Source organism: Amblyomma maculatum, chromosome 1, assembly GCF_055883805.1.
Source record: "Amblyomma maculatum isolate TAMU_Amacu chromosome 1, ASM5588380v1, whole genome shotgun sequence".
Classification (NCBI taxonomy): domain Eukaryota; kingdom Metazoa; phylum Arthropoda; class Arachnida; order Ixodida; family Ixodidae; genus Amblyomma; species Amblyomma maculatum.
The window spans coordinates 181543262-181569020 of NC_139344.1; the positions used below are offsets into that span (position 1 = coordinate 181543262).

At 45.8% G+C, this 25759-nt stretch overlaps 1 protein-coding gene across 3 annotated transcripts in view; it reads right to left on the minus strand.

Moving 5' to 3' along the window:
* LOC146205046 (heterogeneous nuclear ribonucleoprotein F-like) overlaps window positions 1-16593 on the minus strand; it is a 44128-nt gene extending 27535 nt beyond the window's left edge. The window contains exons 1-6 of one of the 3 annotated variants that reach the window (XM_084589732.1): window positions 16535-16593; window positions 15331-15436; window positions 13445-13600; window positions 7517-7660; window positions 6700-6838; window positions 992-1167 (exon numbers count right to left, since the gene is read on the minus strand). In XM_084589732.1, coding sequence (XP_084445858.1) covers window positions 992-1167; window positions 6700-6838; window positions 7517-7660; window positions 13445-13600; window positions 15331-15430 — 715 coding nt within the window. In that variant the 5' untranslated portion in view covers window positions 15431-15436; window positions 16535-16593. Of the gene's footprint in view, window positions 1-991; window positions 1168-6699; window positions 6839-7516; window positions 7661-13444; window positions 13601-15330; window positions 15437-16339; window positions 16359-16534 lie in introns of those variants that run through there. The other 2 variants (XM_084589733.1, XM_084589731.1) reach the window with 2 other exon arrangements.
* Between the last annotated feature and the right edge of the window lie 9166 nt (window positions 16594-25759).

Genomic DNA, 25759 nt, shown 5'->3' on the forward strand with positions numbered 1-25759 from the left:
TTCCTCCTGATCAGGCAGATCTCTACGGAAATGCTCACATTGTGATCAGTGCAGCTGCTGCCCACTGCACGCGAGCAAGGCGTGGGTGTGCCCTCTCTACGGAAAGCAGCTCACGGGTGGCTGAACATTCACACTCCAGAACAGACCTCTCCGTCATGTAAATAATGTAAATGGCCTCAAAGGCATGTAGCCTGGCAGGCAAAGTCATTCAGTTCCACTTCTGAACCGGTTTCGCATATGTCAAGCGTACGCCCACTGCCTTTATTCTCCTAATTAGAATCGCCTCGGTATGTGTCGCAGTTAGCAAGACCTCCCACACCACGATAGTCGCATTCGGAGGTGGCGCTAAAATACGAAAAAAAAAAAAAAAAAAAAAAAGGAAGAAAGAAAAAAAAAGAGAGAGAAGAAGAAGAAGGTGAAGCAGGGTGGATACCAAGACTTCCTCGGAAACCATATGCGGTAAGGAACTTCAGCTTGCAAACTGGTGGGAATTGGTTCAAAGGGGTTGCTGCCTTGTTTTCGCGTACAAAAAGATCATACACAAGTGGTGTGGCCAACACCTATCTTTCCTTTTCTTTAAGTTGGCCTATGGGGGACGCCGTAGTAAAGGACTCCGGAAATTTCGGCCACGTGGGGTTCTTTAACGTGCACTGACATCGCACAACACACGGGCGCCTTGCTTTTTGTCTCCATCGAAAAGCGGCCACTGCGGCTGGGATTCGGTCCAGCAGCACTGGGCACAGTAGCCAAGCGCCCTAACCACTGCACCAACACAGCGGGGTATCATGAAAAAGAGTCAACTCAAATTTGGCTTTCCATACCAATATTTCAATAACCCCACATTACAACTATATCTACATTCTTATACAAGAAATAAAAAGGTTCAAGACTCCACAATGTCAACCCTTTTAAGGTCTACAGGTCCGCTATGAAAGCTACGCATAACACTTCAGTGTGGGAAAGACCAATCGGAGGTAACAGAAGTACTTACCACGGAAGTTGCGCCCTCCACGGCCCATGCCATAGCGTGAGGGCCCACCTCCAAATCGCTCAACTCGGTCATAGGGACCGGGCCTGCCAGTGCCCATTGGGCGCATCATCTTGGGCACACCCATGCCAACCGCTGAACGTATTTCCTGCAGGCTGCTTTTGAAGATTTCTATGTACCTACAAGGGGACAAATATGGGATGGCCACAAAGCCAAGCCACTGGCATAAACAGCTATTCCAGTTCTTCATAATGCCTTTGGGGTACCTCAAAGGCCACAAGCCTAAAAATATCATAACAGCCTTAAAAGCAAAGGAAACAAACATTAAAATAAAACACCTATGCAAGAATACACAACAGTTAAACTACTTCCCGAGTGTGTTACATTTTCGTTGCATGACAGAAAAAATGGAGACAGTGAAGAACAACACCTCAGACTTGAACTTCAGCCTCATTTGCCTCTACTTTGAGTGTATGCAGCACAATGATGAAGTAGATGAAATTTGACCAATTTCACCACTCTGCTGAGATAAGTACATAGGTTAAGAACATTTCTGTTGCTAAACTAGGGACTTCCTACACTAAAATGAACTGAAAAGAGTTCTCGTGATGCATTGCAACAAGACTGTCACCATAATATTCCACTAATGGCCCACAGCATATGTTTCCCAAGGCACAGTCAATGGTCCTCTATATTCGTGTCCAAATCAATTTAAAGGCAACATATGCCAATTTGACAACTGAAGCAATAACATTATGACAATTTTCAAAAAATAAAAACAGCATAAACATGTCCACAAATCCCTCTATATACTTTTGACTACTGTAAACTAATCCATGAAACTGTAGGGATATACAAGAACTAGAAATTTTCTACATTTCTTATGTTGCATCACTATGCACTGTGCTTGGACAAAACTGTACAACCCAAAACTCTACAAGCCCAGAAATCAGGTTCACAGTATTGTCAAATAATTAAACAAATAGTGCCTATTATAAAAGTAATAGAAAACAAAAAAAGATCTCTGTTTTTAAAGAGCTTTCAAGTAAGAGATATGAAGTTTAATTTGGGACACTGTAGTTTTCACAGGGCCCATTCCGACCCTGCATTAGCATGCTGCTGCGACTGCTCAGCACATTCCGCACTGACACGTGCTCTATGTGTGTGGAGTGGTTAATGCGCAAATATACTACCTCTGCAACTTACTGATGGGGCAAGGTTTTGCCAGGCTTAGTATGCCTGATATCAAAGGTGATCGCTCAAACCTTGTCCATCTCAACAACCGACATTTATGCTAGCATGTTTGCCACTGCAAGTGGTAATGCATATACACCTCTTCTTGGGCTAGTTGGTGCATACTTAAACTGGTCACCAGTTCATGAAAGCAATAATTTTGCTTTTCTAATACAGAGCTCACATACCAATTTCGTGCTGCAAGCCCGTGGTGATCACTGCCATCTCTTTCAGAAAATACAGCTTTAATTCCATGATTTACAGCACTGTCACTAGCATTTTGCTATTTCGTGTCATTATCTATGATTATTCTCACACGCAGCAAACTCAATACTCAGAATACTAGCCCCAGCTTGCACTGAAAGCATGACTTTTCACTCGAAATCATGTTTCAAGAGCGACATATTATAAAAGGCAGTGTTTGGAGCCTGTCTGATGGGGCTTTCATTTAAAGCTTACAGCTACAGTGGCGCTGCAACTGCCTACTGCAGTACCGTTTCATTTTTGCGGTAGGTTTGCTTGCTATGCTGTTAAGCGGACCGTTAATAAAGGTTCAGTCCCTGCCATATCATGAAAATTGCTTCAGAGAACAGAGAAGTTCAAAGCGTTGTTTGAATAGTTTTGAAGTGAAGCGAATAATTTCAAGTCGAAGCCAATAGTTTGAGACTGATAATGTAGTAGCAAAATATGTAAATAAAGGCAACTCGTTACAATATACTGAAAAACCTTTGGAGAACCCAGAGGCAACTGAAATTAAAAAAATTATGGGGACACTTCAGCTTCAACCTTTGAGGATACGATGTGACAGCTTTATAGAATCCCTCCCATGTGCAGCTCTCAATGCCGATCCATGCTCGCGTTCATGTAGACTACAGCTGTAACCACATGAAAGGCTAGCCGAAATAAATATAAATGCCCGCTTTAACCAAGCTGTACGCGTGTGCCTACGTAGCCTTGCAGTAGCACGCCTGACTAAGGATCCAAGGATACTGGCAATGTCACCTGCCCACTACTCGCTGGCAGAGCCATGTCTACCATATTTTTATTTTCTCGCTCACAATACCGACACCCCAATTTTTTGGAGATCAGGGCTTTGCATTCAGCAATGCTCAAACAGCAGCAAACTCAACTAAGCATCATACAGTTGCTGACCGCTTTTTCGGAGTTGGCGGAACCCGGAAAATTGGTCCGAATAATCGAAAAGTTCGTCAAGTTGAAAAAATAAATAAATAAATAAATAAATAAATAAATAAATAATAGTAATAATAAATAAATAAAAAGTTTTCTGCGAAAAATCGGCTTTAAAAACTTCGCTGCTCTTCATGTTTTGTTTATATAGCTAGGTGAAGCAGTCATTCGGACGAACTAGCTTGGCTCTGTTCACCATCGCCATTTAAAGCAGTAGCAGTAAGCGAATGCTCGACCTTTTCATCGCGGGAGCCTACAAAGAGTGAGCGATCAGACTGAAAATGGATCGTGAGCACCGTCCGCCGTGGCTCGCTCCGACGCTGCCTGCCACCCGTGGGGAAAAGTGGGGGGGATCTTTTGCATTTGTGATTCATGGAGTGTCGCAGTAAGTTGTGAAGTGGCATGGACATGATGAAACTGGAGGGTTATAGTGGTTACAGCTTAGCGTGATTCGCTTCTGCGGGGCACCACTGCCCACCTGGTGACTGCCTTGAGCGAGTTGCATGCTTCGCAGCGGTGTGCACACCTGCCGCGTCTGCACCAGCCAGCGCGAGCGCACTGGCGGCCGCGCCCGCCATATTTAACCGCGCTAGCATGTTCGCATGGGCGACACACAGAAGCTGATCACAGTAGCAGATTGCGCTATGCTGTAACTCCCTGTTATCGACATATAAACGAAACATAGGGAGTAGCGAAGTGCGTGATTTTTAAAGGTGATTTTTTGCAGAAAAGTGTTTTTTTCAAGTTGATGGATTTTTCAGACTGTTCGATTATCTGGAACATTTCCCGGGTCCCGCCAAGTCCGAAAAAACAGTCCGCGACTGTACAATAATAAACGCAAAACTATCTTGTGCAACTTAGCATCCAGGAAGCAAAACCAGAACAACCCAGGTAACAATGGTAGTAAAGCATGACAAACTGCACAGCAAGTTTGCCTTGGTGTGAAAACAGAATTTTGCATTTTTTAAAATTAAATGTAACAGCTCCACACACTGATCAGCGATACTCAAGCAACGCTAAAAAACCTACATGTTTGTCTTATGTGAAACGTACAGCATTCAAGCCCATCAAAGGCCACAGAACAACTCACTACACTGTCATGTCAACATCACTTCAGTTAGCTTCATCTAGAACAGTATTAGACTAACCTATACCTTATTTCCTCAGACAACAAGTAACATGTTACAAATACTTTTTGATTACGCAAGAATAAGTCAAATAACGGCACTTAGCAAACCTTGAAAGGAAGGTGAGTTATGATTTACAACAACGTACACGCAAAAGCCCCCCAAAAAAGGGCCCGATACACCTTTAGGCTTAAAATGAAAGTAGCTGCAATGTGACTACAGTCAAAACTCGATTTAACGAAACACTTGATTGAACTAAAATATCCAGATTCCCCATCAGATGCCCATACAGCTCAATGCTTTGACTTACTCGAAATAATGAAACTATTGCCGCGATCTGAACTAAAATATCCAGATTCCCCATCAGATGCCCATACAGCTCAATGCTTTGACTTACTCGAAATAATGAAACTATTGCCGCGATCTATCTCGATTTTACGAACCATCTTTTTATTTTTCGAAAACTGAAAGTGAAAAGGTGTTAATTTTTGGTCTGTGTAGAGAACACCCAAATATTTATTGATTGCGGTAACATCGCAGAGCGCCTCAGTTCCACTTTTTCTAAACTGAGCTGTACAAAACGAGATTTATAATTTTCAATTGATTTCACCAGATGGTGGGTAAAGTGGTGGATGCCTAAAGACCCCAATTTTTTATGGATGCCCTTTATCTGCTGCGGCAGTTTGCCACAACACAAGAAGAGACGAAAGACATGCTGGACGAGAGGAAGCCCGTGTAGCTGTTGCCTACACAGCGAATGCAGCCAAAGATCTCAGACCTCCTTGCTGGGAGAAATTTGTAATACCCTGGGGCACTTCCTCTTAGGGTAACAATTTTTCATTCTTCCTTTTCATATGCACTAGTGGTGTCAGTTGTTTCTGAGGTCCACAATTTCTTTTTCGGTGCAATTACCCCTTGCCAATATGATGTCATGGTAGCTTTCTGGATGCCACAACACAATAAAACGCAACATACCAAATTACATAGGCAAGAAAGGCCTCATACAGTTTAATGAAGTATAACGTTCCCAATTTAAGGAAATAATTTGTGACCCCCTATACTTCATTAAGTCGAGTTTCAACTGTATAACAAAAAACAATCTCAGAAAAAGCTGAACACAAAACCCGAGTGCTGCTTGGCCAACTGTGAATCAGAAATAGCAGGGAAAGTACAAAGGACACATTCCTCAAAAATTTTAAATTTAGTTTGTAGCAAATCAAATGCACTCTGAACAGGACAGAGTTGAGCAGAAGGAGGAATATGAACGGTATATTTTTCAAGTCGGCAACAAGTGGCTGTAGTGCTGTGTATTAATCAGGCTTCAGTTAAAAGTTGGGTTTGAGTGCTGAAGCCTCACGGTTGGTCACATCATAACTTTTGCATGAAAACCTTTGCTTCCAAAATGAACTTTTTTGCACAAAGCACTTGCTAAGAAAAACGTGTACCACACTTAAAAAAACTAGGCTATAAGATGACAGCTCATATAGGCAATGACCTAACAATATCAGGTTATTTTAATATTTACAAGCTTTACCCAAACACAAATGGATAGCAACCTTTTAAATTACCTGAGGATATTTCAGCTGCTTACTTATCAGGAATATGAAGTCGCTTTTCAATGAAATCCTGCAGGTATTGCAGTCCTCCAGCAAGACAGGCTGATAACAAAGCCTGTGAGTTGGTTATTTTTATCAGCAACAGAACAAGAAAAATTTTGTATGTTTCTTAAGTTCATTACCAATGCAAGCATTGACCGCTCCTTGATTTTTGCAAATATGATTGCTGCTTTAGAACAAAGAGGGTAACCAGAAACACGAATACAACCCATCACCACAAGCAAGGAGCACAAACTGTGACATGAATGGCATTACAGCACAATAACTCCAAATAATATTTCAACATTGAATACGTTCATAACTTCCAATAGAAATGCACATAATGCAGAGCTCTGCCATATCCAATGTACAATCATAGCAAGCAACACTCGGGATGCCGTCAATGAGGAACTCAGCACCTCTACTCTAGCAGGCCATAGCACAATGGTGAGAAATAACTGGCACGGCATGAAAGACACCATAAAATTGACACAGGAGACACAAGAAAAAATGAAGAGAGAAATGGAGGCCCAAACGAGTTGACCGCCTGGTAGCACTCTGCTCCCACCTGTGCCCAATTTTTTCCTTGTGTTTCCCCATCGCCTTTTCAGCTATATCCCGTGTGGCAAACTGCACAAAAGCTTCCCCCGTGCTCCTCCCCTGGTAGTCGGTAGGAAGTGTAATCCCATTGGGGACAATCTCCAACCCTTCAATAAGGCCCAGAATAGGAGAAAAACACACCGTCACTCATTGTGCTTTCGCTGCACAAAGAGGCACACTAATGCATCAACAAAACCAGCGCACTACAATACGCCTAGAACAGATAGTGAAGCTGGCATGCAGTTACCCAAACAATGCCTCAAATAGCTACATTGCTGCAAAAATTTTACACATTACAAAACTGTGTGGAATAGAAGCACTACATTATTTTTTAACTCAATTACAGTACAAACAAAAAACATTGCCTTTTTTTAATAGCTCATGATTTGGCAGCAAATGCAAATGTTTAGTTCAGTACTTGAAGACTACAAACAATCAACCTGGCCTATAGCTGTAAGTTATATGCGGCCGAAATCCAGGAAGCATGCAACATATGTAAAAGCAGGCAGTTTTCCTGATTGCAATGGCCACGTCTACCCATTCAAAAACACTGCCTCTTTATCTGCTCATTCAAAAGACCGGCTCCTTATTTAAAATGATTCATGCTTTTTCTCGATTGCATGTTAACATGCTGCAGTAACAGTTTATCTTTGAGCTCGTCTCTTCTGGCACTTCAGTCACATGCTTTACATTACTTGCTCTTCCAGTGATGACACAGGCTAACTGCAATCACAGCCAAAGTAACATCCTCACCAGCGTAAGTGCTGAATTAAGAAGGAACTTACCTGAAAAGAACTGTGCAATTTCTTCCTTGGAGCACCCAAAGGGCAAGCCTCTCAACCTAACGCAGCCATCATTAAGAGAGTCCTGTTGGTGTGCTCCACTCCGTTTCACCACCCAGTCCATTTCACTGCGCTTTGATTTAAACACTGCAAAAAAAAAAAAAAAAAAAAAAAAAAAAAAAAAAAAAAAAAAAAAAAAAAGTTCAGGCCACCATTCCTTGCCGATGCTCATCGAAGTGAATTAATTTTTTGGCTGCAAGTGGGCAATAATGCATCCGACCAGCCCAGTACTGGCGTTGGCCATGTCTACGAGCGCACATCACACAGCGGCATGCCTGTCATGCACCCTTTGGCAGTTCGAACATGACACGCGCAACACTGATTTGAACTCGTAGGCGCACCTAGGTGCACTGTCCCTAGCCGCTCGGTTTTGTTTTCACTCATGTGCAGCCCCAAAATCCTAAGACTAATATAAATATTAGCAGTGGGCTACAGCGCTCTCATTAAATAAGGAGTCTAAAATTAAGTAAATAAGTCAACTATTCGATATTAGTTAATCAGCCTGCTAGTTAGCACATCTTAGCTGTATTCTGATCAACTACGGGGCAGACAATTCTATACTAAAAAAAGACATCTTCGAATTCAAAAAGATCCTATTGTTATACCTCTGTCACACAAGCAGATTTAATGTCATTCGATGCATCAAATGTCATTCGGTTTCTTTCAGTGCTACACGGTAAAATATAATGCCATTCGCAAATGGTGGCAATTACGATCAGCTATAAAAAAATCCTGCACTTAAGGAACATCAGTCCGCATAAAAGGCGTTTGAAATCACTGTGTAACATTTTAAAGCTGATCAAAACATTTCTGTACGATAATTCAAGTGAAAAACATTACTTTTGACTGTGTGGTAGCACTTTAGCCATAAAAATCCAAGCCAAGTATCGAGTCACCCACAAACCGATAAATGTAAACAAACAATATGGCTCAACACAGCGGAGCGCGGATACACAGTGCAAAGACGCACGGAGACACGTAGAGCATGCGATTGGCGTCCAAACTGTGAGGCGCTCAGTCAAAACTAACTTAGTTCCGAGATAAACATACGGGGAGATGCGGCTACCAAGGAATACAGAGCCAAAAATGATCGTGAGTCGCTGCCATGACTGGACCACTGCTGTGAGCGAGAGTAATGCCATTCCGCGAGAGCCTGCAGTGCTAATAATTTTACACCTAAATTAACAGGTTTTCAAACAAAACTTTAGAAATATAATTTTTAAATATCAATGTGCGCAGAATATGTTGTTGGGTTACTTGTTTCTGCTGCGTATCTGGCGTCAAGAGTACACATTCGGTTCGCGACCGAATGCGAATGAGTTCCCCAAACTCATTCGATGAAGAATGTCATTCGAACCTGATGGCATTAAATTTTCTCGTGTAGCACGGGAATAATGGCATTAGATGCTAATGTCATTCGATACGAATGACATTAAAGGTCCCCTGAAAGAGGTCACTAAGAAGGGTAAACAACGCCATAACACTGATAGTTATTGAACCACCCATCATTCTCCCGCAAAAATTTTCGATCTAGCTTCTGCAACACCAGAGATATCGGCGATTAAAAATGACCCTTCCAATTTTCCCTCTCAACTCGTATGCCGAAGGGAGCCATAAAAAAACAAAGAATACAAGCAAGTTCAAAGCTCCGCCCAGACACACGTCACTTCGACGAACTTCCGGTTGCCACGCGCTCGCTCGCTGGCGTACTCGCGCCAACCCGTCCTCGCTCACACACGCCTGAGGAGTTCGCCAGTTCGCGCAGCGACGGTTAGTGTAACCGCGAACCCGTGGTTATCCTATGTTACACGGCGGACCAAACCATGGTTGCACCACTAACTGCGGTTACCGCAAACCGAGCTTGACGACCTCGGTTTGCGGCGTTAACCGAGGTTATGACGGCGTCTGTTGACGGAAGCTACTCGTCGGCGCCCGAGTGCGCGAAACGTACGAGCGAGTCTGCTTCACAAAGTTATTCATTTGCCCACTGTATCACGTTTAAAGATCGATGTATAGATTATGGTGCCGCCCGACGTCTTCGATTACGGCCGACAGCGCAGCGACTGTGTACTGAAGCCTTGTCTTGCCTACAGTATCGTTTGAACGGCTTGTTGCTGAGCAGAACGTCAAAAAATATGTAGCCTTAGCTATGGAAGTACACGAGTTTGCAACGCTTGCAACACGGGATGCCGCGAGCAGGCTGAGGTATGTTACACAATTACCGTGGGGGTGGAACGTGCGAGCGCGGCGAACGACGGCGCCGTGCGTGACCGTCCCTAGTCGTCGCTAGGCCTACATTGTTTCGCTTCGAAGCCGCGGCGGTCGACGCTTTGGAACATGATCAACGCTGTCGTAAATCGTCTACTTATGAAACTGCCTTATAGTGATTCCTATCCTGCCATAGTAAAATAATTATAGGATTAACTCTGCCGACGCATTAATCGCAGAGCTAGTACGAGCAGATCGGATCAGCCGAAATGCACCAGCGGCAGCTGGCTTGAGCAGAAACTAGCTTGTATCACGGCTATCGCTCTTACCAGCAATTTGCTGCTGGTCAGCGATCCTCACGAGGGCTTCATACTTGATATTCGGCTCAGTACTCTAGACGCCAACAAATTTTAGCACGCTTTATTTCGGACATCGGTGCTAACGATCCGCCGTGTCGTTCGCGAACGGTATGCGGGAGGAGGGGCCACAGCGGCGGTGTTTACTTTATGGCGGTCGAGGAGGTGCTGCCATCGTGCGGTGCTTGACCGTGCTGTTGACGCCTCGTCGGACGACACTCCGATACCCCTCAAACCACGTTATATAAATAAGATATTTGTAAATCGAGCTTCGTTCTGCCGATCCCTGCGTCACTTCGGTTGTTGCACTTAATGGGCAATGGCCACCTAACCGATAAGGGCAGCGAGCTGTGTAACAGCCCGCACAGAGTTCGAGCAGCGCACGAGCAGACGACTTTCGCAGCTACCGGAAGTGTGTCCGTGACGTCATGGTTGCAGTGACCGCAGCGAATGGCAGCTTCTAGCAAGCCTTGCCAGTCAACCGAACCGTGACATCACGGGACTAGGAAATAGTTCCATGCGACACCGCCAAGCGACATTCTCTCTGCCCGTGAATTTCAAAAAACGCTGTTTTTAAAAATTAATAATAAATCGCTGGCTTTGTTCCAAGGAGTTATACTTTGCGTTAAGGGGAGACGCGGGTCGAAAAACGGCGATTTTCAGTAAAAAAGTCACTTTTGTGATTTTAACTGTTATAGCAACACTGATCCTTCCTCTTTATTATATAAAAAAATCAGAGCCGAAAACAGTCGCGAAATTATTTAAAAAGTCTGTTAAAGCACTCAAGGTGGCTAGAGAAGGGGCAGATATGACCCATGTTCAAGCGCGTGACGCGTCAAATCGCGGCGTCGCACGCCACTGGAATTTTGCAAGGCGGCAGGCCCACGCTTTTTCTCCCTAAAGCTGGCTTTGCCGCTTCACAAACCCCCAGCATGTAATAAAAAAAAAAAGTTTCGCCAGCCCAAACCTAGCATTTTCACTGGCCATTTAAATCACGTGGTGATATTTCGACCACGCCATTGGCTGTCAGCGTGGGAAGCGGCCATAGCTCGTCTGCTCTTCATGCGACGCGCAGCTCGCTGTCACGCTTGCCCGCTAGTTTTCTCTCGGCGTATTTTCAAAATTTCACGCATCTTTGTGCTCTTCGCTGCGATAGAAGCCGAGAAGAAACATGATTTTCGGTGTCGAAAGTACCGGTCAAACCACGCGTTCAAGGGAAGTCACCGGCAAAGTGAAACAGCGTGCACTGGAGACGTCCGCGGCAGCTAGGCCTAACCTCGGCGGAGGCGACGCTTTTGACGGCTCGGAGCCGGCTGGGCATTGAAGTTTCAGCGACAGCTTAGGCGATTTCGTCAGTGCATTGGATAAGAAGATAAGGATCTTCGAGAACTTCGAGCGTTGAGGAGACCTAGTACGGCGAGTGCCTTTATCGGCAAGATCGGTGCCGCGAACGCACTGGCGAGCGGAGCAGCTAGCTTGTCGGGAGTGCGGACGGTGCTAACTTTCCGTTCGCGAGTTGGCCAAGAAGCGAAAAGGACTCTCGTCGTTTCTAGAGCTGCGTTGCAGCAGTGTAGCGTGTGCCGCGTCCGTTGTGTCATAGTCGTGCTCGTCGCGGTGTACAGCTCCAGTGGACGACGCCCTTCAGCCAGCCCGAGGGAGATTTTCGTCGTGAACGTCAATGCAGTGGTTGGGGCGCGCGTTATCGGTGCTGGATACAATCAACTTGCCCGATTTCGTGTGATTCTTGGTTAGCCGAAACAAGTGCACCATAAGGAGTTTAATGCCATAACAAAAAAAGTGAACCTTGTGGTTACGAAGCAGTGGCTGACAGAAACAAGGTCTAAGCATCGCTAGCTAATGAAGAAAGCACGTCTTGAGAATGCTGCTCACAATGTCACTGTGGGAGCAACATATGATGCTGGTGAATTCTAAAACTGTGCACTGTATCATGATACCCTGGCCTGCATTGTGTGCAATTTTCATGCAGGTAGTGCTGCTACAACAGCAATAAACAGCTTTTGTATCTTTAAATCGCATTTTTCTCAAATTCTTATTTTGGGCCGAATATGGGTTTTGTGCACAATATTTTATGTCGTTATTTTTGCTCAATCAACACCAAATTTGGCATGCATGATCTTTAGGATATGTAGAATGCAAGTATCTAGGTTTAAATGCAATCAGCAGTATTTTTGGGCATGTAAATTTAAAAAATTATCTTGTTCTAGCCACTAAAAACAAGGCACCAGATATAAAATTGTCTCAAAACATTGCATGCCAAGGGAATGTTGCTATGTTGCTTATTTGCACTCAGTGGAGTGTTGGGGACAAAAAGAACTAGTTGGCTCTGCCCTACCATGCTTGCTGCTCTGTACAGCAGCTGCACAAACATGCATTGTTTTTCACTTATGCATGGCATTTAGAATATGAAGGCATTAAGCTATTTTAAAACTAAAAGCATATTTAGAAAAAGGAGATCAATCTCTATAAGTGGTGCAATTTTCATTCACCTAGCATCAATATTAAGAAAAAAATGTTTTCGAGTAGCATCTCCCCTTAATGCTCAAAAGGATGTGTTCTACACACTGAACACGTTTATCAGTGGTTTCTTGGGGGCCGTTTCCGTGGACCTTTAAATTTGCTTGTGTGACAGAGGTATTAAATATTGCTGACAAGTCTTAGGTGAAACTGTATAATGCTACTGCACATGCAAGACTGAAAAACCTAGATATATCAATCCAACAGGAATCACAAAAGTTCCATATAAAACAATGTGATAGTAAAAATTAAAACCTTTAAACATATTTTGATGACTTTTTGAAATATCCAAGATACGATTATTAATTCATTATCTCGAGACTAACAAAACCATGTGCCAAATTAAGCGACTGCATGTGCCATAGCAGAGCTCATAAAAAAAAAAAAAAGAACACATTCTGATGTAAACAAACGTTTTAGAACTTCTCCCCCCCAAAAAAAAAAGGGAAAAGAAAGCTACAAAAGAGTCGAACCATTAAACAACCAACAGCAGCCACCATGGCATTACATGCTCACCTCAAATTCATTTTTTTTTCTTCACATGTAGTAAGCATGACAAAATACAAGATACCAAAAAGCTACATATAAAGTATCCCTCTGTTTATGGGTAGTCTAGGGTATCCAGCCACAGTGGGTGATGTGTTTTTGCCTCGTTGCTGTAGGTCATGCAAAAGACTCCCAAAGACAGTGTCACATCAGGTAACATAGTGTCTTACACATCGCTTGAGCATGAAGGAACAACTCAAATTACAATGCACTAAAAGCAGCTCACCTTCAATGTACCTGTGGCCAATATGTTCATTGTGACGTTGCAAGCCAATTTCCACATCTTGTTCACTCTCAAGCTCAATATATGCTTCACCACTAGGCCTGCCTTCTCTTGAAAGTGTCATGTGCACTCCATTAATGCCTCCTTTGATGTGACACTCTGCAGGGAGAGCAATCGCCATATGATGAATCAGTGCCACACAACTCCCCAAGAACACCAGACAAACAATGGCCGACGGTTAGGACATAAAATATCATGAGTGACAAGCCACAACACGACATGCGATGCCAATCAAGCAAGCTGGCCAGACAGTTGCTTGACCAGCATAACAGCCATAATCAGTGCCAAGCCTTATCTCATTTAGTAACCTTTTACGGCTTATAAAAGTTAGTTTCAGCACAGGAAGCACCCTTTTCAGAGCATGCAATAAGCTATCATTACAAAAGTGAACAAGCTACAGTAAACATGACCAGCACACACCTCACTAAATTTTTTTTTTCTTCTCCAAAGTGACCTATAGCTTATTTTAAATTGATTAGTCAGAAATATGTTTGCAGACTATTTGCATTAATTAAAAGACTGCATTTATTGTCCATAAGTGCTGCCAACAACAGCTGCTGGCCACCTTGCGCTGCTCAATAGACTGGGTCACACAAGCACTGCCCACTCAACCACCTTCTTCAATTGGCTGCTTGGTGTGTGTGCACCTCTCTCCCTTGAGCTCCACTGGTTGAGAACAAACCGTCAGATCCTACCAGCATGGGAAGTTCGTGTTACAACCCGTTCACCATTGTGCATGGACACGCATGTAATCCCACGACAATTGGCGAGATATTATTTTGCCTCCTATAAAGGTCCTGGCTTCAAGGGGCTAATTGACTGCTTAAAGGCAACATCAGGAGCTCAGCGGCGTTTGCCTGCGCTGGGGTGAAAGCGAGACTGGAAACTGCACCAGAGTTCAGCGCTCGCAGATGTAGCCACCCAAACAAACGGAAATACAAAAATCTTATAACGGTAAAATTACACCATACATTTGTTTCATAAAAGCAGCAATTACTACATGTATGTATTAGTGCTTGTTTAAAGTAAGCACGCACACACTGACATTCCATCTCTACACAATCAATTTGAATGCGTAGACATTATTGTCCATATCAGGATACTAACACACTGCGAAAATACTGTGGCGGCAGTAGATAGACGCAACATACGATTCCTGCAAAACATCAGACGTTCTCACCTTTCCGCAGCTACTGCCGGCGTTGAAATGAGCTGGCGCGTGGGTTCATGATAGTGCTTTTACAATTCACAGGCGCTGTTTTTCCAGAAAGAGACGTCAAATCGTGATACACCTCTCAGAAAAGCGCAGCCTAGGCCATGATGTACACCATATGTAGACAACGTCATCTACTTTTCTGTCAACAAGCCACAAGGTCCTTGCATATTGCTTCAACAAGACAGATGACACTCGCACCGAAGCTGCGGTATGTTTAAAGGTCAGTCTGCTTCTTGCTCAAGCTGCGCCGCAGCAGACCGCGCTGTGCACCAATGCGTTCCAAAGGAAATGACGGCCACCTTACTGGCGTTATCCGTAGAGCAGAGTGGAACTGCGTATGTAAATGGTCTATAGGGTCCCATGCTTCCAATAAATAGTTTACAATATCTTACACACTACAACTACCGTTCAGTGGGTGGAACTGAAACGGCGCCATGAAATTTAATTAAGAACCCTTCCGCGGTTGTTGGGCAATACCATGTGATAATACTTGTCTAATGCACCATCCGAAGGAACAGGTCATGTATGAGAAAAGCAGGCAGGAGGGCCAACATGACTTCCTCAATCGAGTGGCTAGTTATGCAAACAATATACAGCGCTAGCAGACACTTACCCTTTGAAGTGAAGAAATTCAAAATTTCCTCTTTGGTAGTTGACCACGGAAGTCCCCGAATGCGCAGAACAAATCCTTCGTCGTCCACGGGAGCTGTCATTTTGTTCTGCAAGAAATGGGCAGGTTCTGGTGAAAAAGGTCACAAGACCATCGAAGCTGTTCACGAATAAAACCCCGAGCGGCATAGTATTGAACATAAGACCGACACTAGCAATGCCCGCGCAAGGCCAGATGTGCGATCAGTCGCGAGTGCGATGCACACACACACTGAACCTTAGCGCAAACTAGGTGGGAAAGACGTCACTTTTCTTTCTGCCTCGTCTTTTCCTGTAATTCTCAGTTACGCAAACCAAACTGGTTTGGTTTGTAGGGTTTGGTTTGGGGGGTTTAACGTCCCAAAGCAACTCAGGCTATGAGAGACGCCGTAGTGGACGACTCCGGAAATTTCGACCACCTGGGGTTCTTTAACGTGCACTGACATCGCACAGCACACGGGCGCCTTGCTTTTCGCCTCCATCGAAACGCAGCCGCCGAGGCCGTGATACGATCCCGCGTCCTTGTGATACGATCCGGCTGCGCCACGCCGGCGGGGCGCAAAACAAACAAGCCAAACTTCACTATCTGATGCGCATTAACGCGCGCACTTCTGTTTATGCTTTCACAATAACCTTACTACTACTACTACTATTACTACTACTATTACTACTACTAAATCGCCTACCACTTAAAATAAACCGGTCTCCACCAACTTCACGCGTTCACAGGTATACCCATGCAGTCTCAACACGAAGATGGGTTCGGCCATAAGTCGGATCCCGACGGTGGACGCTGTCGCCATTTGGGCCGATCGTACCGTGAACAAAGACATGACAGTACGAACATCATGCAATGTGCCAAACCAAAAAACCTCAGAAAACCCTAATGCCACAATAAGCTCCAGCATCAACATCAAGGGAAAAAACGCCCAACCACTGGTGAACAGATCGGCAATGCAGAACAAGAGCCCTACCGAGCACGCGTCCACTCAGACGCGGTAGGCTTAATGCATGCCGGCCTTGCGCCGGCTGACGTGCAAGCGTGCTGACATAGCATACAGACTTCAATATGATTCAATGCTAACTAACCCATCAAGGAACGTGCCAGATTATAATTGAAATCAAGTTCGCAGGTCAAGGCATACAAAATAACAATGAAATACACCTACGTAGGACAGCGGCAAGCCCAGCAACAAGTCGCCTTCGATTTCTTCAAGAGAAGTAAAGTCACTGGTGGTGGTGGTGGTGACTAAGATGATGGGGGATGGGGTACTGGGCACGACGTATGCCAGCCTGAGCTAGCGGCGGCACTCTTGGTGCCCATAAGTCACTGGAATTCTGAAAGTACAGCAGCTGTTTTCTCTTTACCGCGGCGTCGCCCATTGGCCAGCCGCGATCACGTGCTCAAGCCCCGCCATGGATAGTCCGCTCGAGCAGACGACCCGCAGTCAGCGCAGGGATTCGGCGGTACGCGGGCAGCGTGTTTTACGGCTTCGTTCATCTCATATTGCTCTGTGTGCATAAAACACACCCAACGTGGTCGCTCTGGGCCGCCGAGGGTGACAGGTGTTGCGCCTTCGGATGTAGCAAAGAAAATGAGGCACGGCGCTATCCCCTGTCCCGAGTAGAAAGTGATAAAGAACGTTATGACCGTCTGACCGCATCGCTTTTGCACAACAAATTTGTCCAAACGCAGGATACCCGGCTTTGCGAGTTAAGTATTTTGGGAACTGATCAGCTGTTACCGGAGACACTAAACGTTAATCGTGTTGTTTTCTAGGTAGTTTGATGTCCCTAGCGAGTCTCTATTGCATGTTCGATCGCTTTTTTTATCCGTGGCAGCTACGTTTTCGGAGATGTTTCGCGCGCTTTTCATTTCTGGAGGCCATTCATGCTAATGAATTCTCACAACAATATCTGTGCTTTGCTAATAGTTACTCATTTGAATTTTTTCCCATAGTACAAAACAATTCCCGACACGACACACGGATCATGAAGGGTGCCGAACGTGATTGTTCTGTGTCAAATTAAATAACCTTGAGTTCTGTAACGTGCGCTAACAATAGCAGCTGACAGCAAGGAAAGGTCATAAGAGGGGGGCATCACAATACTTTTCGAGTAGGATGGCTTGAGCGGTAAAAATAGCATTGCGTTTTGAGGATAGCTGGCTGTGCGACGTACTAATACCTTGCAAACATGCTGGTGAGCCCGGGTCACGCACTAGTCTCTTTAGTTACTTTGAGAACACATCATATCCTCATGGTTGCTGGAGTCTTCCTTTAGACTACCGTTTTCATTCGCAGAGCTTCTCTGCACTTCAGTTCAGTTTAGTCGTACGTACAGTCCAACTCTCGCATCCATACATCACAACTAGAAAGACCATAGCACGAGTTATACGGATCTTGGTTGCCAGTGTAATATCTCTGCTCTGTACTAGGCGGTCAGGGCTAGCCACGGCTCTCTTTCCCAGAAGCAGGCGTCTCCTAATTTCATGGCTGCAGTCATCTTCCGGGGTAACCTTGGAGCCCAAGAAGAGAAAATCTGTCACAGCTTCTACTTCTTGTCCCTTGATGCTCCAGGACTTGGTAGGGCAAGACGCCACGATCATTGTCTTTTTAATGTTCAGTTTAAGCCCGATCGTCTCACTCTCTTCTTGTACGCGCATCAGAAGTCTTTTGAGTTCCACTTCACTTTCTGCCATTAAAGTGGTATCATCCGCATATCTAAGGTTGTTGATATGTTTCCCAGCAATCTTCACTCCAGCTGAAGACTCGTCCAGACCGGCCTCCCTCATGATGCACTCAGTATATAGGTTAAATAGGCAGGGCGACAGTATGCAGCCTTGTCTCACTCGATCCTTACTTACCCAGATATTATCCTCGGCTTGGCACTTTAATTCTTTACTACTAAGCGGCGCCTCTCATTTCTTCCGCCCCTTGTAAGTAGCCGCGAAAAGGTTCCATTGGGCGGCCATATCTAGCCGCGGATTCAGAGCGTTGGCCTTGCGCGCTAGCGTAGTTGGAACCGCCTAACATGTCACTCCGACTGGCGCGCTACAACACAAAGGGCATGAAACAAAAAGCGCCGAGAGAATATAAATAACTTGATATACGCATCGCATTCCAGGCAAGCTGTCACGTGAACGTTACGTATGACTGCTTTTAAGAATTTGCCTGGTCTCGAAAACATGTATGCGTTTGCGACCGTTTTAGAATGACTCGTTTCGGCAATATAAGGCAGAATAACCTACGCCGCAACAAATGAAGCACTATGAAAAAAGCTTGCATCTTGCTGGACGCGCACGCCCGAGGAGAGAAGAACACGAAATCGTGGCTGCGCGGCAGTCATGCAACGCTTTAAATGCTTTCATCAATTCTCATCACATGTAAGATTCCATTCTTAAATACTTTCATTTGTTAATTTCTGCGCACAATCAACTGGCTTCTCCACAGCGCAACCCTACCAAAAGTCATACACAATCTACTGGGTGCCAGGACACACCGACATAGCTGGGAACGAACGCGCCGACGAGGTAGTTCAAGGGTATACGAACCGAGCTTCCTCCCAATCAGACAATCTACCCGAGCGAGTCGGCCCTAAGTACTAAGACATTCAACTACTATAAGGGGGTACGGATCCGCTATCCGCCGCCTCATCGTGATCTAAATCCACAAGAAGCAGTGTACTGGCGAAGACTGCAGACAGGAACATTCCCAAACCTACATATCCTTAGCAAGATTTACCCGTCGCAATATCGGGACACATGCCCGTGGTGTGGTAGCAAACCTTCGTTATACCGCATCACCTGGGAATGCAGTAAGAACGATATAGCTTTCGTAAAGACACGAGTGCGGAACAGTGGGAGAGCCGGCTTTCCAGTGACGATCTGGGTTGTTAACAAGGTCTGATCCAGCACGCCCAGCGAGCAGCGAAGCTCAGCGGAGCCCTGTTGTTGTTGTTGTTGTTCTCCTCTATTTTGATGGCACATACCCACACAGGGGGATCCAACGTTACTAGACTAGTAACGTTGGTGGCGGGTCCATGCAAGCACAGAAGTTTGAAAACTGAACCTAGTCTAGTAACGTTGATTCCTGGTAACAACAACCCAATGTTGCCCGCGCGCCGCCCGCTGATTGCAGTACTTTCAGAGCACCGTGTTTCAGAGTTCCAGTCACTTTAGCAGGAACTACGGGCCGACACCACCAAACGGCCTAAAAGCCAACTTTCGGTTTCGTTTACAAGCGCGCGGAGTTTGAACGCTGGCATGCCAGGCCAGACTAAAATCACCATTGCCAATCTCAAACCCCAACCCAGAAAAAACAAAATCACCGACTGGGACAAACTTAGGACTATCCGCGACCAAAACAACGAACCAATCATAGACTTAGAACACTGGACACAGACCCTCCTATCGGATGTGGGAAAGGCCACTAAGGAACTAGTACATGACTTAGGCGTAAATACGGTTGACAGCCGACTTACGCACATGTGGGAGGCAAGGCAGAGCCCAGAAAAAAGATGGCTTAAGCAAAAATATAACAAAAAGCTTAGAAACAGGATCGTCACACTCACGAAAGAAATTCAACACCACACCGCAGAACTAGCGAGACAGCAGTGGAGCCATATTTGTGAAAATGTGAATGGCAATCTAGGCACGAGGCAGACGTGGAATCTTCTGCGGCATCTCCTTGATCCGGAATCCAACAAAGCTACCACTCAAAAGGAAATCACCAAAATTTTAAACATAGACCCAGGCACGGATCAAGATATTATAGACACGCTACAGCAGAAATACTTCTGCACAACCCGTGAGACGAAGTCCCTGCCCAATTATAAAGGAGAGCCTAACTCCATCCTGGATGCTGACATAACATTGGCGGAAATAAGAGCAGCCCTCTTTAAGGTACGTACAACATCCGCCCCAGGAGAGGACGGCATTAACAATAAGACACTCAAAAATCTAGACGACGCTTCTATCACAGCCCTCGCGGACTTTGCGAACGAGTGCTGGAGGGAGGGAAAACTCCCAGCGTCTTGGAAACATGCCATCGTTAAATTTATCCCAAAACCTGGCAAAAAGCTCGCGCTCGAAAACCTCAGACCTATTTCGCTTACTTCTTGCATAGGAAAACTGATAGAGCACGTCATACTAGACAGACTCCAGTCCCACATGCAAAAAGAGAATTTATATCCAAACACTATGGTCGGCTTTTGACCACATTTATCAACACAGGATACGATGCTAAGACTAGCAAACGAAGTCCTATCTCATGAGCAAGAAAGGAGTACCAGGGCAATCCTAGCCCTAGATTTAACCAAAGCCTTTGATAACGTTAAACACAAAGCAATCCTAGAATCTCTTTCACTGCTGAATGTAGGCGCAAGAACGTTTAACTACATCAAAGACTTTCTCTCCGATAGGACGGCTAAAATTCAAATTGGCACTATCAAATCCGACACCTTCACTTTAGGAGATAGAGGAACTCCGCAAGGATCGGTCCTCTCCCCCTTTTTATTCAACATAACCCTAATCAAAATGGCACACGAACTCGCAAGAATCCCAGACCTAGAACACTCTTTGTACGCGGACGATATCACCCTTTGGACCACCAAGGGGAGTATTGGCACGATACAAGATACGCTACAACAAGCGGTAGACGTAGTCGTAGAGGAGGCGCAAGCCGCGGGACTCGCGTGTTCCCCCCAGAAATCTGAGTTACTCATTCTACACCCAAAGCGTCAAAGAAAGAATAAAGCGCCTGCGATAAAAATCTACGCGGAAGGTGCAGCCATCCAAGAAGTGGAAACACTAAGAATCTTGGGAATGCTCATACAGTCAAACCAAAAAAACGACACACTAATTAAGAAACTGAAAAACACCGTGAACCAAATTTCCCTCCTCCTCAGACGAATCGCGAATAGGCGTGGAGGAATTAAAGAAGCTGAGACCAGGAAACTAGTAGAAGCCTTCGTTCTTAGCAGAGTTATCTACTCTACACCATACGTCACCCTCACAGTTAGAGAAAGAGACGACCTGGATTCACTAATTAGGCAGTCCTATAAAATTGCGCTAAACCTCCCTCGTCATACCCCAAATGAAACACTACTAAAGTTAGGAATTCATAACACCTTAGCGGAAATGGTGGAAGCACACCTCACCGCACAGTACGAACGACTGTCAAGCACTGAAACGGGACGTTTCATCCTAAAAAAAGCAGGAATACAATATGAAGGGACCCGGGCCCACACTTTGCCGATTCCAAGACACGTGCACGAGCAATTAATAGTCCGTCCTCTGCCTAAAAACATGCATCCAGAATATGATACGGACAGAAGAAGGGCTAGAGCACAAAAATTACACGAAAGATTTTCAGTACAGAAAGACACGGCGCACGTGGACGTGGCAGAACATGCGGACAGAGATGCCGTTTCCCTGGCAGTTGTCGATCATCGAGGTTCTCCCCTCGCATCGGCGACAATCAATAAAACAAAATTTCCGGAGGAGGCCGAAGAGGCTGCCATAGCTTTAGCCATTACCTCCACCACTGCCAAATACATCCTTAGCGACTCTAAAACTGCAATTCGAAATTTTGCAAAAGGAAGGGCCCACTCCGCAGCCATCAAAATCTTACAAAAAATCTCCCATACCCGCCTTATCACATTGATCTGGGTCCCTGCCCATTCGGACCATCCTGGGAACGAGGCAGCGCACCAATTTGCCCGATGATTCGTAGTTAACCGGGAGGTGCGCTGCCCTGAGCTCAGGTCGGCTAGGGAGCGGATGACAACCTACAAAGAAATTACTACCCACTTCAAGAAAGAAAGACAAATCTTCCCAGAACCACATCGATCACTAAGTAAAACACAACAAGTCACCTGGCGCCAGCTTCAAACAGACACTTTCTTTAATCCGTACATGTACTCCATATGGTTCCCAGAGCAGTTCAGCCCTGTCTGTTCTCTCTGTGGACATCAAAAGGCAGACACACCACACATCCTATACTCATGTAATCAAGACAAGCCATCACAGAGTCTGCAGCTCTCTACCCAGTCTCAGTGGGGGGCCGCGCTGCTCAGCTCCGACCCGGAGGTTCAACTCCGAGTCACGGAGCGAGCCGAAGAGGTCGCCGAACGACATCGTCGGTCGGCCACCTGGCGTCCGGCCTAGAAGAGGAGCCCACCGCGGGGACGGGAACGCCAACCCACCCCGCGCCTACGACCTCTTCTTTAATAAAGTTTACCTCCTCCTCCTCCTCCTGAGATATGCTCCCTAATACAGCGGTACCTTTTTCAGAATGGGCTCATATTCGCACCCAACCGCAAAACGTCACAATAGAGAGTTTTAGCTTACCGTGAACCGCGATCCGCTACCGTTATCAGCCACCGCGCGTTCCACTGCGCATGCCCAGACCACACTTGACGCCGATAGATGACGCCACATACTGGGTGTCGGTACACAGACCTACCGCGTCGGGACCAATCAGCTTGTACGCCCGCCCACGCGCGGTAGAGAGTCACGGTGGCGGATCGCGGATCACGGTAAGCTAAATCTCTCTAATCTTACCGTGATCCGCGATCCGCTACTGGGATCCGCCACCGCGCGTTCCACTGCGCATGCCTAGACCCCCCTTGACGCCGACAGATGGCGCCACATACTGGTTAGATGTCGGTAGATGTCGGCACACAGACCTGCCGCGTCGGGACCAATCAGCTTGACCGCCCCGCCCACGCGCGGTAGAGAGCCACGGTGGCGGATCGCGGATCACGGTAAGCTAAATCTCTCTATTATCTGAATACCGCAACAGACTACCACATCTTGCCGTGGCACACAGGCAATCTCAAAATCGGGGTCCATTTGGCAGCAAGCAAAATATTCCAGTTGAGGAAAGACCGAAGCTTCGAAATGTGTGTGTGTGTGTGTGTGTGTGTGTGTGTGTGTGTGTGTGTGTGTGTGTGTGTGTGTGTGTGTGTGTGTGTGTGTGTGTGTGTGTGTGTGTGTGTGTGTGTGTGTGTGTGTGTGTGTGTGTGCGTGTGTGTGTGTGCGTGCGTGCGGGCATGCGTGTGTGATTGAGAGAGAGAGACAGAGTGAGACCCTTGAACGCTTTGACGATGTTTGTGGCGTTGTTCCTATATTCGGCATACATGGCATATAAATCTAAGCAGGCCACCTGCAAATGGCCATCGGCAAGAAATTTTCACTGGCAATAAGCGCCACACCACGGAGGAGCTCAACTATCTACATTAAAGAAAGTTGCCGGGCCAATTGGTACATCATTTTCAACAGAAACAGCGCGCTAAAACAGGACAGGAAAAGAAGTCAGCGCTGCGTCTGTGTGTTGTATGCTTTCTTTGTTCTGTTTTAGCGCGCTGTTTCTGTTGGAAATCGACTATCCAGAGACCCGGGTTGGATTCAGGCCGCGGCGGCCACGTTCCGAAGGAGGCAAAATTCAAGGTGCACGTGTACATATGCGATGGCAATGCACATAGGAAAGCGCCGCAGGGTGGCGCAGTGGTTACGGTGCTCAACTACTATTTCTCAAGGGTGCGGGATCGAATCCCGGCCTCTGCGGCCGCTTTTCGATGGAGGCGAAAAGCAAGGCGCCAGTGTGCGGCGCGCTGTCAGTGCACGTTAAAGAACCCCAGGGGGTCGAAATTTCCGGAGTCCTCCACTACGGCTTCTGTCATAGCCCAAGTCGCTTTGGGAAGTTAAACCCCACAAACCAGCAAAACCAATACGTGTAGAAAAAGCCCATGTGGTCGAAATAATCTGCAGGCCCCCACTACGGCGTCCCACATGCTTGAGTTGCTATGAGGCATACAAACCCAAACCAAACCTAAGGCAGTATAGAAACGATTCAGGCGGACTTAACTGTGCGCGTTCCACCACCTCAATTTCGCTATGATCAGATTAAAGGTTATATGAAAAAAAAATTTTCTCCCCGTAAAAGGCGTTTTCTATTTTTTCTTTATTTCAGTTGCTTGTTAAGAGCTGCAGCCTAAAAGAAAGAGGTCACAAAATTGTTACAAAAGTGAGTGCGTGAGAAATCTCACGCTAAAACTGTCTCTCTTTTTTTTTTTTATTGAACGAAAACTCAGAAAAGGGCTCCGGGAATTACGGGAAAATAAGGAGCCCTTGGACGTTTTAGTGAATCTCTGCTGCCCGTAGAAAATGCAGCGACAGGAAATGCGTACTGTGAGCTACGCCAACGCGCAGAGCGCATGAATATACAACACAACGCGCAGACACCCGAATAAGGGTCCACTTTAGTTTTGTTTTGTTCTGCTCTTGTCCTCTCGTCCTCTCGCCGACGAATGATGTATACCACTGTCAGGCACAACTCAAAAATGATACGCCAGATACCAGCCATAGGAGCGTATTGTTACTTAACTGCGGTACTTACCGGTAATAGATTGATCCAAGCGAAAGTTTTTAGAGAGTCCACATTTGCGATGTGGAAAGTGAAAGGACACATTCTGGATAGTTCTGTCAAACTGAAGGACGATTTCACCTTTTTGCATTTTATAACAGCCAGCTCTGTGACGAAAATATGATGTATCATTTGAAATTCACGAAGTACATGATTTCCTGCACAATATTCCACTTGGAAATATATGCAATTCCAGCTGGGTAGATAGGGTACATCTATAATTCATCAATCCAGCTGGAAATAGGGCCTTGTTTTTTGTCACCTGGGTTTCGAACAATCGATAACATTGGGGCGTATTTAAAAAAAAAATTGTTTTGGGCGCGGTCAAACATACAGTGTTCTGCAACTTTGTCGGAACCGTTTTGAAAAATTCTCCCACCTCAATCGGAGGCACGTTTCCGGTGAAGCCGAGCAGACAGCTTGGGCGTTGTTGACCCTTTTGTTACATAGGAAATCTTGTATGCAGTGGTGCTTAGCTGGTTTGGCCCCACATGATGAGAAACCAGAACCGTCTAGGTTGAAAGAGCGAAAGACGCGAACGCCATTTTTCCGACGAAGGGCAGCGTCAGCGCCATCTAGTATCATTAGAAAAATTGCCACGCTTGCCTGGGTGCTTTAGAAACGCGGCGCCAGAAATCGCCGCAAATGCATTTTGCCGGAAACTCTGCGGTGGCCTCTTTTGATCGTGTCTCAGACGGTTCTGCGCGGTTTCAGCGCGATTGAGCCACCTGTTGAGGTGGGAGAATTTTTCAAAACGGTTCCGATAAAGTTGCAGGACACTATGTACGAAGTGGGCGTAGAAGACAACAGCGCACCAGAGCCCACAGACATTTCGGGAAATGTTCAGCACAAATTAGAAGTTTGTGATTGGTTTATGAGATTTAACGTCCCAAATTCGACGGCAAAAGCATGGTGAGACGAGCGCAATCTAATCTGCACTCTCGCGTTTGACAGGGGAAGTGGATT